This window comes from Equus asinus, chromosome 25 (assembly GCF_041296235.1).
Source record: "Equus asinus isolate D_3611 breed Donkey chromosome 25, EquAss-T2T_v2, whole genome shotgun sequence".
In the NCBI taxonomy this organism is placed as follows: Eukaryota; Metazoa; Chordata; class Mammalia; order Perissodactyla; family Equidae; genus Equus; species Equus asinus.
The window spans coordinates 43,753,442-43,768,167 of NC_091814.1; the positions used below are offsets into that span (position 1 = coordinate 43,753,442).

At 54.6% G+C, this 14,726-nt stretch overlaps 1 protein-coding gene across 1 annotated transcript; it reads right to left on the minus strand.

Annotated features, from left to right (window-relative positions):
• Positions 1 to 212: 212 nt before the first annotated feature.
• TOR3A (torsin family 3 member A) lies at positions 213 to 12,825 on the minus strand. Its single transcript, XM_014845301.3, has 6 exons — positions 12,277 to 12,825; positions 11,117 to 11,230; positions 10,245 to 10,510; positions 8,377 to 8,555; positions 1,684 to 1,808; positions 213 to 1,116 (listed from the first exon to the last, which is right to left on the minus strand). Exons 1-6 carry the CDS (start codon positions 12,551 to 12,553, stop codon positions 866 to 868), a joined length of 1,212 nt encoding a protein of 403 aa, XP_014700787.1. The 5' UTR covers positions 12,554 to 12,825; the 3' UTR covers positions 213 to 865.
• Positions 12,826 to 14,726: the final 1,901 nt, after the last annotated feature.

Genomic DNA, 14,726 nt, shown 5'->3' on the forward strand with positions numbered 1-14,726 from the left:
GAAGCCTCTTCAGTAGAGGTTGAAATAACCCAGCTCAGCTGATGTGATCTCAGAGCAAATGAAGTAAATTGGCAGGCCAGGCAGTCACCCTGTCAGCTCTGAGTGCCAGCGTCCGCCCTGGTCTCCACCAGTCCCCATCGGTTTTGCCTGGCATTTGGAATTTTGCTGAGTGAGCACAATTACTAGGTCTCAGTACGAAAGTAGGCTGAGAGTTTTAGAAAAATACGAATTTTAATCTTTACATATGACAGTCATGTCAAGGCCCCTAACTTAAATTTTTTTTTTTTTAAATCTGCAGAGCAGACCCCAAGTCTTAGCCTACCCTGACATGATTTTTTATTTTTTTAATTCTTCCTTTGTGCACTTTTCCCCTTAGCCTGAGGCTCTCTGCTGATCTTCTGCTCCCAGAAGCTACTCAGCTTCCCTCTGGGAATAACAACTTGAAAGCTGAGCCACCCCGCCTTCACAGCTGAGGTGGACTCCCTGCCACTGGTAAGCAGAAGTTCATTTTTCCCTTCCTAGTCACCGAGGTTCCTGCAGCTTCAGGCCTAACACCCAAGTCCAGGCATCTGCAGGCCAGAGCGGAGATGCCGATATGCCCTGGGATTTGTTTATTTCCCACGTGGCTTCCTCCAACCACCTGGCCCACATTTTGGGACATGGCTCTTTAAGGCACCAAGGGATTTTAAGAATTGGCTCTGCTTCTGATTTAAGGCCTTCCTTTTACACACCACTGTGTGTTAGTTAGTGACTGCTGGATGCCAGCCTGCCCCTCCCACTCCTTACAGTCCCAGACGGCGTGCTGGCAGGCCCCAGGGTCCTGTTGGTGGAAGGAAGGCAGCTTCAGGAAGTGTTCATCAAGGTCTTAAGGCAGAAAATAGTTAATTCTCTGGGAAATAGATTTGCATCCCTGAGAAGAGAAGAGTTGTTCCTCCTTGGGGACATACACCATCATCTTGGCAATTTCATCCAGCAGCTCTTCTGTATACAGGAGCTTCTGGCTCAGGAAAGCATCGCGTGCACACAGCCTCACGTGCCGGTACTCCAGTGGCAGGAAGGGGACGAAGAAGTCAATCAGGTTTTCCTTCACAAGACAGCTGTGGCCAAAGCCACTGTCTGAAATCAAGACCAAAGCTACGTGGAGTCTGGGGCTGAAGCCACTTGGGGTTTTAAGGTGTCCCCAACCCTAAGGCCTGGCTAGGTCTGATCTCATCTGCCAGCTCCAGGAGGGCTGTCTGAAGTTTGCAGCGGGACTCTGCAGCTGCGTCCCCTTTGGGGACAGAGCCCTGGTTAACTATGGATGTGTGCTGCGGGGGAGGGAGGGGGCCCCCGCCAGCTTTACGGTGTCATCTAATGGCAGGAAGCAGAAGGGGGAGCGACCCCGCCTACGACTGGAACCCGAACCTCTGAGGTTCTCCAGGGAGACGCTTCCTCAGGGTTCCTGGGCCTCACAGACCATGGCCTCTATTTCCGCGGCTGCGGCAAACTAGTCTCTTCAAAGCATTTTCAGACAGAGAGTTCAGCTTTCCTGGCACTTTTCTTGTGTCTACCTGAAGTGGACAAGCTGATCAGACAGTGTCCTCTGTGGCCCTGAGGATCCCGGCCACCTCAGCGGCGCGCCTTCCGGCCCACACCCGCTGCCCCGCGGCTCCCCGAGGCGTCTGCGGCGCCGGGGTCAGTTACCTGGGGCCTCGCCCACCGCGGCCCGGAGGCGGGGCTGCAAGTCTCCCAGCGCCACGTCTTCCCGCGGCCGCCCAGCCTTAAGCAGACGCAGGACCACCTCGTTGATGACACTGCCCCCCAGGTTACTGGAAGAGACAAGAGCTTGTTAACAGACTCTTTTTCTGTTTAGCTTCCAAGTGGGGAACCTGACCGCCGAAGCCATTGCATTGGTGACTAGAATAGAGGTTGAGGGGCCTGGGCCTCCCCCGACCCCCCAGGAGATCCTGTCACAACCCAAAGGTCTGGACAGAAAAGACGCCGTCCTGCTTTGCCGCTTCCCTCCCTGCCAGCCCCCTCTGACGAACCCTGAGCCTGTGCCGGGCGCGGGCAGCGGCGGGGCTGGGACGCGGTTCTCCCCGACGCGTGTGTGGAAGGGGCGGCGCGCGCGGCCCGGGTCACGGAGGAGCGACTCGGGCCCAGGGAGGAGGCTTCCGAGCAAACGCAGACAGGCAGTGGTCGGGCGGGAGGCAGGGACGACCAGAGGGCCTGTGGGGGGGGGGCTGCCAGCCTGGGGGGGCGGGCCGAGGCGCGCTGGGGCCCCGTCTGCCGCGTGCGAGTGATCGGCCTCACTTCCTAGGAAGGTCACTCGAGGGCCACGGGGGGTGGACTGAAGAGGCAGGGGTGGTCGCAGAAAGCTGGTCAGGACGCTTTTTGCAATAGTCCCTGTTTAGAGACGATGGAGAGGAGGAGAAGGATTTAAAATTAGTTTAGGAGGCACAACTGACCGGACCCTGCAACTTAAGGCTGTGACAAGTGAGAGAAAGGAGGTCAACAAAGACCACGAGCGTTTGCCCGGAGCTGCCGGCTGCCCACCCCTCACAGAAGGGCAGCCTAGGGGCGGGGTGGGGCGGACAGCTTGGCGTTACACTCCTCAGCTCCCTCAGGCCCCGCACGGCAGGGGTGCGAGTGAAGGAGGGGAGAGGCGGGCGAGCGGAGGGGTGGGGACCCGAACGCGCCCTTCGCCCCCGACGGCCGGCTCCGCCTCCCAGGTGCTCGAGCTCGCCCGTCTGCCGGCTCCACGCGGGGCTCCGGGGCACGGGAGGTGCCGAGCGGCTCTCGCCGGGCCTGCCTGCACAGGCGGGAAAGGACAGGCTGGCGCAGGCGTCCTGCCCTGCCCAGCAGGGAACCGGGGCGGCCAACTGATGGCACGCCGCCTCGTGGTGGGGGCCGGTGAGCGCTCTGCCAGAAGCTCCCAGGGGCCGTGAGCCGCGCCCGGGCTCGAGCTCGGCTGCTCAGCTGGGTTCCCGACGCCCGCACTGGGCCGGCGGCTGCCCGTCCCCCGCGGCAGGAAGGCCCGCCGGGCAGGGCACCTGCTCACGCACAGCTGCGCCAGCTGAGGCAAGGCCTGGGCTCGCCGTCCCCGCGGGGCGAGGGCAGGCGTCCAGGCGAGGGGGCGGCGAGAGCGGCTCACTCAGCAGCCCCGGGAGAGGCCCGCTGCCTTCCCCGTGTCCGCGCTTGAGAGCAGGGCTTAGCCCATTTGTTTACGTCACGCCAGCGCCTCGTGCGCCTCAGGGGCTCAATAAATGTTTACTAAATAAACGGACATTCCTGCACCTTTGTCTACACTAGCTCCTCCTGCTTTCTGAATTTCTCCTCTGGTTTTGTCCCACAGCCAATGACGCTCTTCCTCCATGTTACGGGCTCTATCTCCCCCACCAAGACATAACCTGGGCCCCTTCTCTGTTCCCTACCGCTCGCCTAGTCCTCAGCTCCTCAGGGACGGCCACTCTGGCCCCGACATCACACCTCTGGACAGATGTTGCCTTCCTGGAGCACCTCGGTTCTCTCCCACATCCTCCCAGGTCACCTGCTGCCTGGGAGGCCTGAAGGGACCAAGGGACAAAAGGCACCTCTACAGACTAGCCCTCTCCCTGGCTCTGGGGCAGGACCACATGTAATCCCCCAGCCCTGAGCCCCCAGACCCCAAAGGAAGGAGACTCAAAGGCCTCTCCGGAGCTCTGATAACAGACCCCAACCCTAACTGCCAAGTCTTTCCTAAAGAAGATACAAATGGACTCAGCCATTAATCTCTCTGAGCCTTAGTTTCCTCGTTTGCAAGATGAGAGAAGTGGACCAGACGTTTTAAGATGCCCTCCTTAGGTCACCTTAGATCAGGGGTCAGTCAATGTTTACACATTTCTACAAGCATTTTCTATGTGCTGGGATACAAGGCCTTTGATTTCTTGAACAATTTACATTTGTAAACTTCTTTTAATTTTTCAAAGTCCTTTTTCTCTTCTTTTCCTGACAACAGCCCAAAGAGAACAGGCATTACTAATCACTCTCTTCACTTACGGTTTCACTGAGAAGAGGACCCGGCTCTGATCTGCAGGGTTCCATGCTTCTGTCCCACCCTGTGACCCCATCCCTGGAGCCTTCTTCACTTGGTAGAAAGGGGCAAAAGTAGTCAATGTTAGTTTTCCGGTGCCCGGCCAGGGGGCCCTGAATTCCTCCAGCCGGGATGAAGCATCCGCTCTAAAGGCTGGGGCGCTCCAGCTGCCACCTCCTCCCTTCTGCCATCAGACGCCACCACAGGGCAGGCCAGCAAAGCCACCAGCACCTTACTTCACGCAGTAGGTTCGGGATATTTTTTAGGATTAAGCTGCTGGCCTTAGACTAGAGTGACTTGCTCACACGAGAAGTTTGAATCGGCTCTGCTTTTCTTTCAAACACAACAGTCCTTTCTACTCACAGGAGGTCACTGTAGAAATCAAGTCCAGACACTCAAATATACCATCTTCCCCCGCCCATCACTGGAATACTTCGTTTACAAAAAGAAATAACAGGCCCAAAAATGGCCCCCTTGACGGCAAACCAAGACTCAATTACAGTTCCAGCCCTCCCAGGAATGTGACCTTCCAACAGTCAATCTGACGTTTCCGGGGGTGCACCAGTGAAGGCGCTGCATGCTAAAACCCGTGCCCTTCCCTTCCCCCCAAATCCCACGAGCGGTGATTTTTCTGTTGCTGATAGCTCACTTGCCCCGCCCTCCTCCTTATAAAAACCTTCCATTTTGTACAACCATCCCCCTGGCCTTCTAGATCCTAGAAGGGATCCTGCCCAGTTCATGAATCACTTAATAAAGCCAATTAGATCTTCACATTTACTCAGCTGACTTGTGTTTTTTAACAACCTGAAAACCTTTGGGGTTTAGAAGTGCCGTTTCTGGACGCTCTGGCCTGGAGCAGGGTGGGGTCGGTCAGCCTGGCTGGCCTGCAGGCTCAGGGCGCCCAGGCCTGTTGAGGACCACTGGCCCTCCCAGGCTGGGCACAGGCCACTGGAACTGGAGGCCACATGCTCGTGTCCCTGTCCTCCTCCCTGAAGGTTCAAAGACTCCTTGTGCCAGCGCAGCCTCCCCGTCTGCCAGCTAGGGTAGGCCCACGTGGTGGCTTCTCCCCTGGTGACTGTCTCCCCAGGCCCTGCCTCCACCCCAGCTGTCTGTCCCTTCGCCCATGACCTCAGGGCCCTGGAAAGGGCACAAAGGCTGGGTCACTGGGGGAAAGGGCAGGGGTGGAGGGGTCGAGGCACTGCTGTGGGTTAGTGAGCAAAATACTACAAAGGCAAACATTTGCCTGGAGACAGTGGGGTCACCTGGGTCGCATTAGGAAATCCTGGCAGCAGTGAGGGTGTGGGTTTTCCAAGCTGAGACCTGGGTGGGAAAGTCAGCGCCTTGGAGGCGGCCGACTTGGGCCCAAGTCGGGGAAAGGTCGGGCGGCCCTGAGGCAGAAGCAGGTTGGGCCTGGCTGGAGGAAGGAGGAGCAATGGGCAGAGGAGCGGAAGGAGCTCTGCAGTCACAGGATTCCTGCCAAAGCCAAAGGGAGGCCTGAGTTCGCTGCTCACCAGGCTCCCTTCCACTCGGTGGGAAGGACTCGTGTCCGCAGCAGTGGCTCTGGGGGTCCCCTGGACCCCTACTCCTGGCAGCCCCCGCCCCCTGGTAGGGAGGAGGTGGGGAAGCCTCAGGGAACTAAGGTGATTCCTTTCTCGGCCTCCTCTGCCTCTTGGAGCCTCCACCTGAGTCAGTGCAACAGAAGAGACCTGCGCCTCGGCTGCCTCTGCAGGCAGCAAACAGGACGGAGCCCAGGAGGAGAGTCAGTGGGCCGAATTGACCATCCCGCCACCTGCTTCTGATCCCTCTGATCATATCAGAAACTCTTTGCTTTTCTCTTAAAATCACCTTATGATGGCCCCCTGCCCTCCTTCACAACGCACTCTAGTGTCCCAAGGACATGCCAGCAACACACTGAAATCACAACCTGGCAACAGTTTAAATGGGTTCCTTCTTGTCCTGTGGCTCCTTCACACTCTACAAGCCTGGACGAGAAACTGGGCACCCTACTTCTCCACCCTGAAGCTGGGGGAAATCTCCTAGCAAGCATGGACTGGCCTGTGAGGGCAAGGGGGCCAGGGCGGCACGGGAGGGAGCAATCGGTTTGGCTTCCACTCTGAGTGCAAGAAGCTGCTTGTGAAGTGTTCAAGTTGGGCCAACAGGGACTCAAAGTTGACTTTTAAACAGACCTTAGGCAAGACATTCCCAGTTAGAGCCTCCATAAAAAAAGAGGGTTGGACAAGTTGATCTCTAAGTTTGCTTTTTGCAAAGCCATATCCAGAGCCTGGGGCACTCAGAACAAAACAGGAATTGCAGTTCAGTGGTTAGCAAGTCCTGCATGGTGGGGCTGCAAGTCTTGTGGTGGGAGCCAGCGAGAGCTTTTCATTCGACACATTATATCCTGAATTTCAAGCCAGTGACTTCCTCTATGATCTGGGAAGAAAGAGACCTTCCAAGGTTGGAGAAAGAACTGGCCATTTTGGATTTAAGGGGAAATTATAGTTTGTATTTGATTTTCAACTAATTTGCTGACTTGAAAACTTAATGCCTGTCTAACAGGGGACTCCTGGTGTGTGAGTTACATTTTAATCTATATTACAAAGCATAGTAATCAAAGCAGTATGGTATTGGCATAAAAACAGACATACAGATCAATGGAACAGAACAAACCCAAGCATATATGGTCAATTAATTTACGACAAAGGAGCCAAGAATATACAAAAGGGAAAGGATGATCTCTTCAATAAATGCTGTTGGGAAAACTGGACAGCCACATGCAAAAGAATGAAACTGGATCACTATCTTACACCATACACAAAATTTAACTCAAAACGGATTAAAGACTCAAATATAAGACTAGAAACCATAAAACTCCTAGAAGAAAACACAGGCGGTAAGCTCTTTGACGTTAGTCTTTGTAATGATTTTTTTGGATTTGATACCAAAAGCAAAGGCAACAAAAGCAGAGGTAAACAAGTGGGACTACGTCAAACTAAAAAGCTTCTGCACAGCAGAGGAAACCATCAACAAATGAAACGACACCCACCGGAATGGGAGAAAATATTTGCAAATCATATTATCTGAGGGGTTAATATCCAAAATATATAAAGAACTCATAGAACTCAATAGCAAAAAACCAATCTCATTAAAAATGGGCAGAGGAGCTGAATAAACATTTTTCCAAGGAAGACATACAGATTGGCCAAGATGCTCATCACTTCAAGATGCTCATACTTCAAGATGCTCATCACTAGTCATCAGGGAAATGCCAATCAAAACCTCAATGAGGTATCACCTCACACCTGTTAGAATGGTGTGCTTTTTTTTGGTGTGGAAGATAAAGAAATGTGTATAGACATATATATAGACACACAATGGGATATTATTCATCCATGAGAAAGAAGGCAATCTTGCCATTTGTGACAACAGATGGACCGTGAGGGCATTATGCTAAGTGAAATAAGTCAGACAGGGAAAGACAAATGCCCTGGGATGTCACTTCTATGTGGAATCTAAAAGCAAAAAAACCAAGCTCATAGATACAGAGAACAGAATGGTGGTTGCCAGAGGCGGGGGTGGGGGGTGGGCGAAATGGGCAAAGGGAATCAAAAGGTACAAACTTCCACTTATAAAATAACTAAGTCCTGGGGATGTCCGTACAGCATGGTGACTACAGTTAATAACACTGTACTGTGTATTTGAAAGTTGCTGATAGCAGATCTTAAAAGTTCTCATCACACAAAAAGTTCTGTAACTACATATGGTGACGGCTGTTAGACTTATTGTGATCATTTCACAATATATACAAGTATCGGATCATGTACACCTGAAACTAATTTAATGTTACATGTCAATAGTACCTCAATACAAACAAAAAACATAATGCCCTTCTAGAGGGGACTCCCAATGTGAGTGGTCCCCCCCTGAGGAGGCTGTGTACTAACTGGGGAGTCTGAGGGGAGCCTCCCCATCATCCTACGAGAGCTGGGGGGAGGCTGCGTGAGGGACAGCTGCTTTTCCCCGGGCGGTCCCAGGAGGACCTTAGGCGCCCTGTGCCGAGGCGGGTCAGAGTTCTTCACAAGGGCCTTGGAGGTGGGACTGGGGCAGGAGCGGGGAGCCTTAGGTTCCCCAAGCAGCCAGCCTTCTGTCTTCTCTCCTGGAGTTTGGGTTGGTCGCCCTTGTGGAAATGGCTCTGCAGCCCGGAGCGTGGAAGCCCTGTGCTGCCCGCTCACTGCTGGCTTACAGCTCCTGAGCCTTCGCACGCAGCGCCTGGATGGAGGGCCCTTCCTCCCACGCCCAACCCTCCAGTCTTGTTCCTCAGACCTCACCTGAGAAAAAGAAAGATGGTTCTCGGGGACTGGGCCCTGTGGTTCTCGGGGGCCTGGCGGCCCAGGTGTGGCCTGAGGGCCTCCAGCAGTCCTGGGTGCAGCTTCTCGGCCTCATCGAAAATGAACAGGGTCTGGTGGCAGCGCTCCTGCGTCTTCCTGATCTGGCCTGTCAGCTGCTCCTGCACAGAGTACAGGGAGCTGCTGGGGAGCGCTGGCTGGGAGGCACATTCCCCACCCTCCAGCCAGGAGGCCCCTGAGGAGGCCAGTTTCCCCAGGGCATCTGCAGTGGATCACCTGCTGCTGAGTTCCACCCTACAACTATCAAATCCAAACCTCTGGGGGTGGGACTGGGGGGACGTGCACCCGAAGGGGGGGTCCCAGGTGATTCTTCTGCTTCCTGAGGTTTGGAAGCCAACTAGGTGAAGCCAGCCCGACGAGAGGGACAGGGCTTGCCTGCCTGCCCTTGGGACCAGGCCCCCGAGCCAACCTGCTCCCTCCTCTCCAGGATGAGACCCCACCCCAGAACTAACAGCCAACCTACTCTTCCCAGGGGGTGGGAGTCAGGTCTAATACAGGGGGACAGGCAGAGGCGGGCTCAAGTGCCCAGAGGCAGCTACAGTCCCTGTCTCGAACTCCCAGGAGCAGAGTGCTCACTGGCATCAGGCTGGCCTGAGACTTCAGGGGAGAAGCCTGGGGGGCCTAGCCAACTCACAACTGGGGTTCCCCATTTCAGGCACAATGGTAAGCCCTCAATTGAAAAGATGCTGCTTTGCAGCATTCACCAGGAGAACAGGGCCAACTCCCACCCCCGGGGGGGGGGTGTGTTTTAGCAGAACCCCCTCTCACTGTCCACCTCTAGCCTCCCTGGATTCTGACTTCTGCCCCGTCACCCAAGCGTGTGTGTGAGAGGCTGTGCGGGTGGTGTGAGAGGTGTGTGTACACGTCAGTTTTCACAGCGGGGAGGCTGAGATCCACAGCAGTTCCGCCACAGTGGAAGCCAGCTCGGTCTCTCTGGGAAGGCCTGGCTGACAGCCGCCTGCCCTTAGGACAGTTCACCCTCCTGCTGCCCTCCAAGCCTGCACTGAGACTGCCAGATGACTCAGGCAATCGGGGCATCACAGGTTAGCACACACCCAAACTGGACCTGAAAGCCACAGAGAGACGCAGGCATTTCTGTCCTGCTGCATGGGGGTTTTGGTCATCGTCTGGCTTATTTTCAATGTTACATGTCTCAATGGAAGAAACCCAAAATAGCAGAGCAGCAAAGACAATTTTTGTCCATCCACTTGTTGGCATATAATGAGCGGTTTCAGGAAGACATGGAAGATCACTTATGATATGACATACCTCTCTAAGAAAATAGCAGGATATGCACCTTTGTGTCCAATGTAATTACAATGATGTAAAACAGCATGGGGAAAGGCTTGAAGGAAGTACACCAAAATGCTAACTGTGGCTGAATCTGTGGGGAGATTATGATAGTTTTTGCTTTTCTCTGTTGCACATTTCCTGCGACATGTCCACTACTTCTCTAAGAGGAAAAGGAACCCCGGGTTCTCTGTTTAAACTCGGTGGCCAGCCTCTCATGTTTGGCTGAAGGAGACAGAGCTCCTTTGGAACACGAGTCTTCCCTCCACACGTTCAGGGCCTCATCTGTGTGGAGGGCGTCTCTGTGAATGACAGGTTATGTCGCGAAGGTGGCCTGTCCTCTAACTCCCACACCCAGGCTTCTCCAGGGCCCACCCCCTCGCAAGGAAGGCCTGGTTCAGGGCCTCCTTACCGGCACAGAGGCCTGCTCCTCGGGCTGTCGAAGCCTCATTCCAGCCCCAGCCCCGCTGGCGGAGCCCCCCAGCACTGTCTGGCCTCACCTTGTACAAGTCCACAGACGTGGGGTGAGGAAAGTGGAACATGGCGATGAACACCTTCACACAGTCGCTCCTCAGTCCGTCCCGGTAGAGGTTCTCTGCCAGTATCCTTGCCACGAAGTTCTTGCCTGTGCCAGACCAGCCGTGGAATGACAGAACCAGGGCCTTGTCTGGCCGGGGCAGCTCTAAATATCCCCTCACTGTTCTCAGGACCAGCTCCTGGGCCAGATGCTGGCCATGCAGTCGCACACTCAGGTCAGATTTTAGGCCTAGAGGCAGGAAAGAGGAGGCCCCGGTGAGAGATGCACACAGACACGGTCCCCTCCAGGCAACGGGCGGGAAATGGGCAACTCTGAACATCTCTGAAGTGGGATCACTTATCCATCCTGTTTGACCTCAGAAGCCACGGGTAGACCTTGCAGCAGAAGGGATTCAAGACTATTTTCTGAAGAGTTTGAGAAATTAAGATTGAATTTAGGGAGAGGATGGAATCATCCTTTCTGAAGACATCCCAGACTGCTTGGCAGAGCCTGTCTGGTGGAGGTACCCCACCCCCCCACACCTGTGAGATTGCTCCCACCCAGAAGTTTCAGGACCCCCTAAATATTTTATGGACATACTCTCATTTTCATTCGGTTCAGCGAACACCTGTGGAGAGCAGCTAGTGTGTGTAAAGTCCTCTGAGGCCTCACTTTCTCCCCCCACAAGGTTCTGAGTTGGGAGACTGGGGCTCCTGGGAGCCACGGTGGAGACAGGGAGGGTATGCTGCCAGCTGTGGGCAGGATGAGGAAATATCCTTTGCACCCTAGCCACTTCTCCTGAACTGCCTCCCTCCCCACAGATCCCTAGCCCCTTAGGGCCATGCGAAGTCCAACCTGTGAAGTTGTTGGAGATCCTGCAGTCCCCACTGTCACAGCAATCCTGGAAGCTGCAGTACCACGTGGTCAGGATATCCAGGTACTGCTGGCCCAGCAGGGCACGGCCCCAGGCTGGAAAAGGAGGAGCTGTGGTCAGGGGCAGAGCAGAGGGCAGAGAGGGAGCTGGGCACCGCCTCCCTGCGCAACTTGTGTTGCCCACTTCACATGACGTATGGAGCAGAGCGGTTCTTCTTCTCTTCCTTCGTCCTCTCTCCAGGGCCACCCCTTACTGCTCTCCTCTGGGCCTGCCTTGTGCCCTGCCAGGGAATGGGCAGGAGTGGGCACTTCCTACCTTTGAGGAAGTAGATGGCCTTGCTAAAGATGCAACCCCAGCAAAGCCTCAATTTACTCAACAAATACGCCTTAAGAGACCGCGTGCCAGAAGCAGAAACCCAGACCCTGCCTGTAAGGAGTCTGCAGTCTAGTAGGGAGACAAACAGTAGCTGGTGATTATCATTCTTCCTGCTTGCTCTGGCTTCCAAAATTATCTGATCTTGGCCAACTCCAAGGGCCTCCAAATTGTTTTGTCAAATGTCAATTTGAATATACCCAGCATTAGCAAAAACGAAACAAAAATCACTCACTGGGATTTAGAAATCTTTTGATTTAAATGAAAGATGTATATAGCACCATTACAGGATCACCCTTACAGTGCTATTACAGGACCCAGGATGACGGGGTCCGGGACTCCGAGCTCAGGCTCTGCCTCCGCAAGCGCAGAGGAAGAGAAGGTACTGCGGCTGTGTCCAACCGGGGCCTTTCCTTAAAGCCATCAAGAAGGTGAGAAAGAGCAGCTCCTTGAATAATGCCAGGGTGGACTGGGAGACCGCAAGGAAGTGTGAGCTGTCTGCAGGAGTCAAGAACAGGCGACATGGGGGAGAGCAGCCAGGCCAATCTGACTGCGTAAAGGGGCTCCGCCCGGGGGGGAGGGGTGCGGAGGTGGGTGCTGCGGGGCAGCGATGGGGTTTCCGCTGCCCTCAGCCTGCGCCATTAGTTGGACGGAGCAGCAAAGCTGGCTGCTAAGCCACCTGCCCTGGGGTCCTGATTACAGCGGCGCCCCAGCCCCGGTGCCACCGCACAGGGCGCGGGCAGGCGGGGCCCCGGCGACCGGGTCTTACCCAGGGGCCCTGCCGGCGCCTCCTCGTCCTCCTCGCAGTGCTCGGGCCACACGCGGCAGCTGAAGAGCGCCCAGTACCGTCTGGAGAGGGTCCCGGCCGCCCTCAGCCGCTCCCGCAGGCCCTGGAAGGCCGGCCAGGCCCATCTGGAGCCCGTCTTCTCGGCCCCCGGCCCCGGCCCCGCGTCGCCGCCGTGTCCCGGCGCGCCCGGCAGCGGCAGCAGCAGCAGGACGCAGAGGCAGAGGCGGAGGCGGAGCGGGCTCCGCGGACGGCGAAGCATGGCCGGCCCGGCTCTTCCAAGCCCGGGGTGGGCGCCGGCACTGCCGCGGCCCGGGTAGGCCGGGGACTGGCGTTGCCACGGCAACCGCAGGCGGGCAGAGCTCGTCTCCCACGTGACCCAGAGCCGGCCCAGCGCTCGCAGGGAACCGAAACCCAGGCTGGGGCCCTGGAGAGCATCCCCAGGCCGATGCGGGCGCTGCCTACCAACCAGGGCTCGCTTCCTGACAGCAGACTGTTCCGGGGTGACTGTGGTTGCAAAGAAGGTGAAGTCAGGCTATGAAACGGCCACTGTCAATCACCCTGCTAGTGCTTTCGGGCAGCTCTGGTGGCCCATCTGAGGCCTACCAAATAAGGGCACTCATTTGTGCCCTGCCCCGTATCTACAGATCAACTTCCTACCAAGCTGTTAGGAAAGCAGGCAGCCATCTCCCCCAGGAGCGCGAGTTGGCCAGGGGAGCCGGCCGAGTGAAGTCAGCGGAGTGGGGACGAGGCCATGAGAAGAACGGGCCCGGCGCCTCTACACAGGGAAATGAAACACAGCATTAAGCAACGAGCAGGTTTCCACAGCTGGGAGTCTACCAACAGCAAGAGGAAGCTGTTGGACTCCAGTCTGGTGATATTTAGGTTTTGGAAACTCCAAGTCACGGGAAAATCATAAGGTCTCACGTTAAGGTAATCATCTCTCACTAAAAAGAAGTTCGGCTAAGTAGCGTGTGCACCTTCTTGACTGTGTTTGCAGCTTTCAAGTGCTTGTGACTGAGCACCACTGGCCAAAGACCTGAGGGCCTCCTTCCTCGGGGCTCCGTTCTCCACAGCAGGAGCTCGCAACAAGGCTGTTAGATGTCAGAAGAGTTTAACACATTTTCCAAAATCACCTGAGTTTCTGGGGTCTAGAGATCATAGGACTTGATTGTCAGAGGCTCAGTGGCTTTGAGGTCGGGCTCAGATAGTAAGGTGAATTCCAGTACCATGTGTCACAAATGCCACAGGCAAATGGATTCATCTGTTATCTGCCAGGTCTAATCCTCCCTCAACAGCTCATCAAATTCACTCCTGCCTTTCGTTCAAACAGCTACAGAAATCAGACGAGCTCCTTAGTTAGGATACTACGAGAGTTAAATTGAAAAGTAATGTCGTATATGTATACTGTATGTCTTAGCCACTCAGCATGATGGCAAAATAGAACCCAAACCTTCCAGGGAGCAGTGGCCAGTGCACCTGTGCTGCATGTGCAGTCAAGCTCATGAAGCCCTTCAGAGGACAGTTAACAAGGAACGTGCCGTTATGCCTATTCGGAAATTGAAAACATTAACTCATTCAGTAAATGTAGTTTGGGCATGAATGGTTATCTAGTATAGTGATTAACTCACTGGCCCCTACCATTTTGTGTGTGACCTTGGATGTTACTTAACTGCCCCAGGCCTCAGTTTCCCCACCTATAAAATGGGCATAATAAAACAGTCACTCCCTAGGGATGCTGTGAGGGTTAAGGAGCTAATTCAGTTACCCCGTTAACTCCTATTATCTTATGTGCCTCGCCCTGGAGGCGGCTCTGGATGTCTACCAGGAGCCTTGGATGGTTTTATTTATACTAGTGAAGTTTATAGGTGAATTTATGGTGATAAAATTATTAGCTTAACACTAGTTTCTTTTAGAAACCCAAGTTTTAAGACTATGGAAATAATCCTCTACTTGTAACTTCCATGGAGGGCTCACTGCTCATTTCTGGGATGTTTCGATGTGGATTTAGCATTTCATGGTAAATAAAATAGGTAGCAGGGAAGTTGTTGGACAAACCACTTAATTTCAAGAAGACATTTTTTCCTCAAAGATTAGAGGTAAACATTTTTGTCACCAGAGTCAGTCCCACATAGAAACAATGAATCCAAACACTGGTTTTTAGACAAGCCTCTAGTTTCAGTAAGCTGCTAACACTGCATTCTCAGGGCTGGGAGGCTGCTGCTTAACTCTGGCAGCAAAATCTCATGGACGACGGGGACATCTAGAGGCTGCTGTGAGAACTACAGGCAGCTATGAGTCCGCAAGCAAACCCCTATCAGGGCTCCCCGAGTGTGGTCCAAGGACAGGGGGCACTGGCATCACCCAGGAGCTTGTTAGAAATGCAGAATCTCAGGCCTCAAACCTATTCAATCAAGATCTGCATTTTAACAAAG

What these genes read in the sequence shown, in the direction of transcription:
- TOR3A (XM_014845301.3), bottom strand. Translation starts at nt 12,553, where the DNA reads ATGCTTCGCCGTCCGCGGAGCCCGCTCCGCCTCCGCCTCTGCCTCTGC. An exon ending in GATCTCCAACAACTTCACAG is followed by an intron (nt 10,511 to 11,116) that starts GTTGGACTTCGC and finishes TCCTGCCTCTAG; the next exon opens with GCCTAAAATCTGACCTGAGT. An exon ending in ACCATCTTTCTTTTTCTCAG is followed by an intron (nt 1,809 to 8,376) that starts GTGAGGTCTGAG and finishes TGTCTCTTCCAG; the next exon opens with TAACCTGGGGGGCAGTGTCA.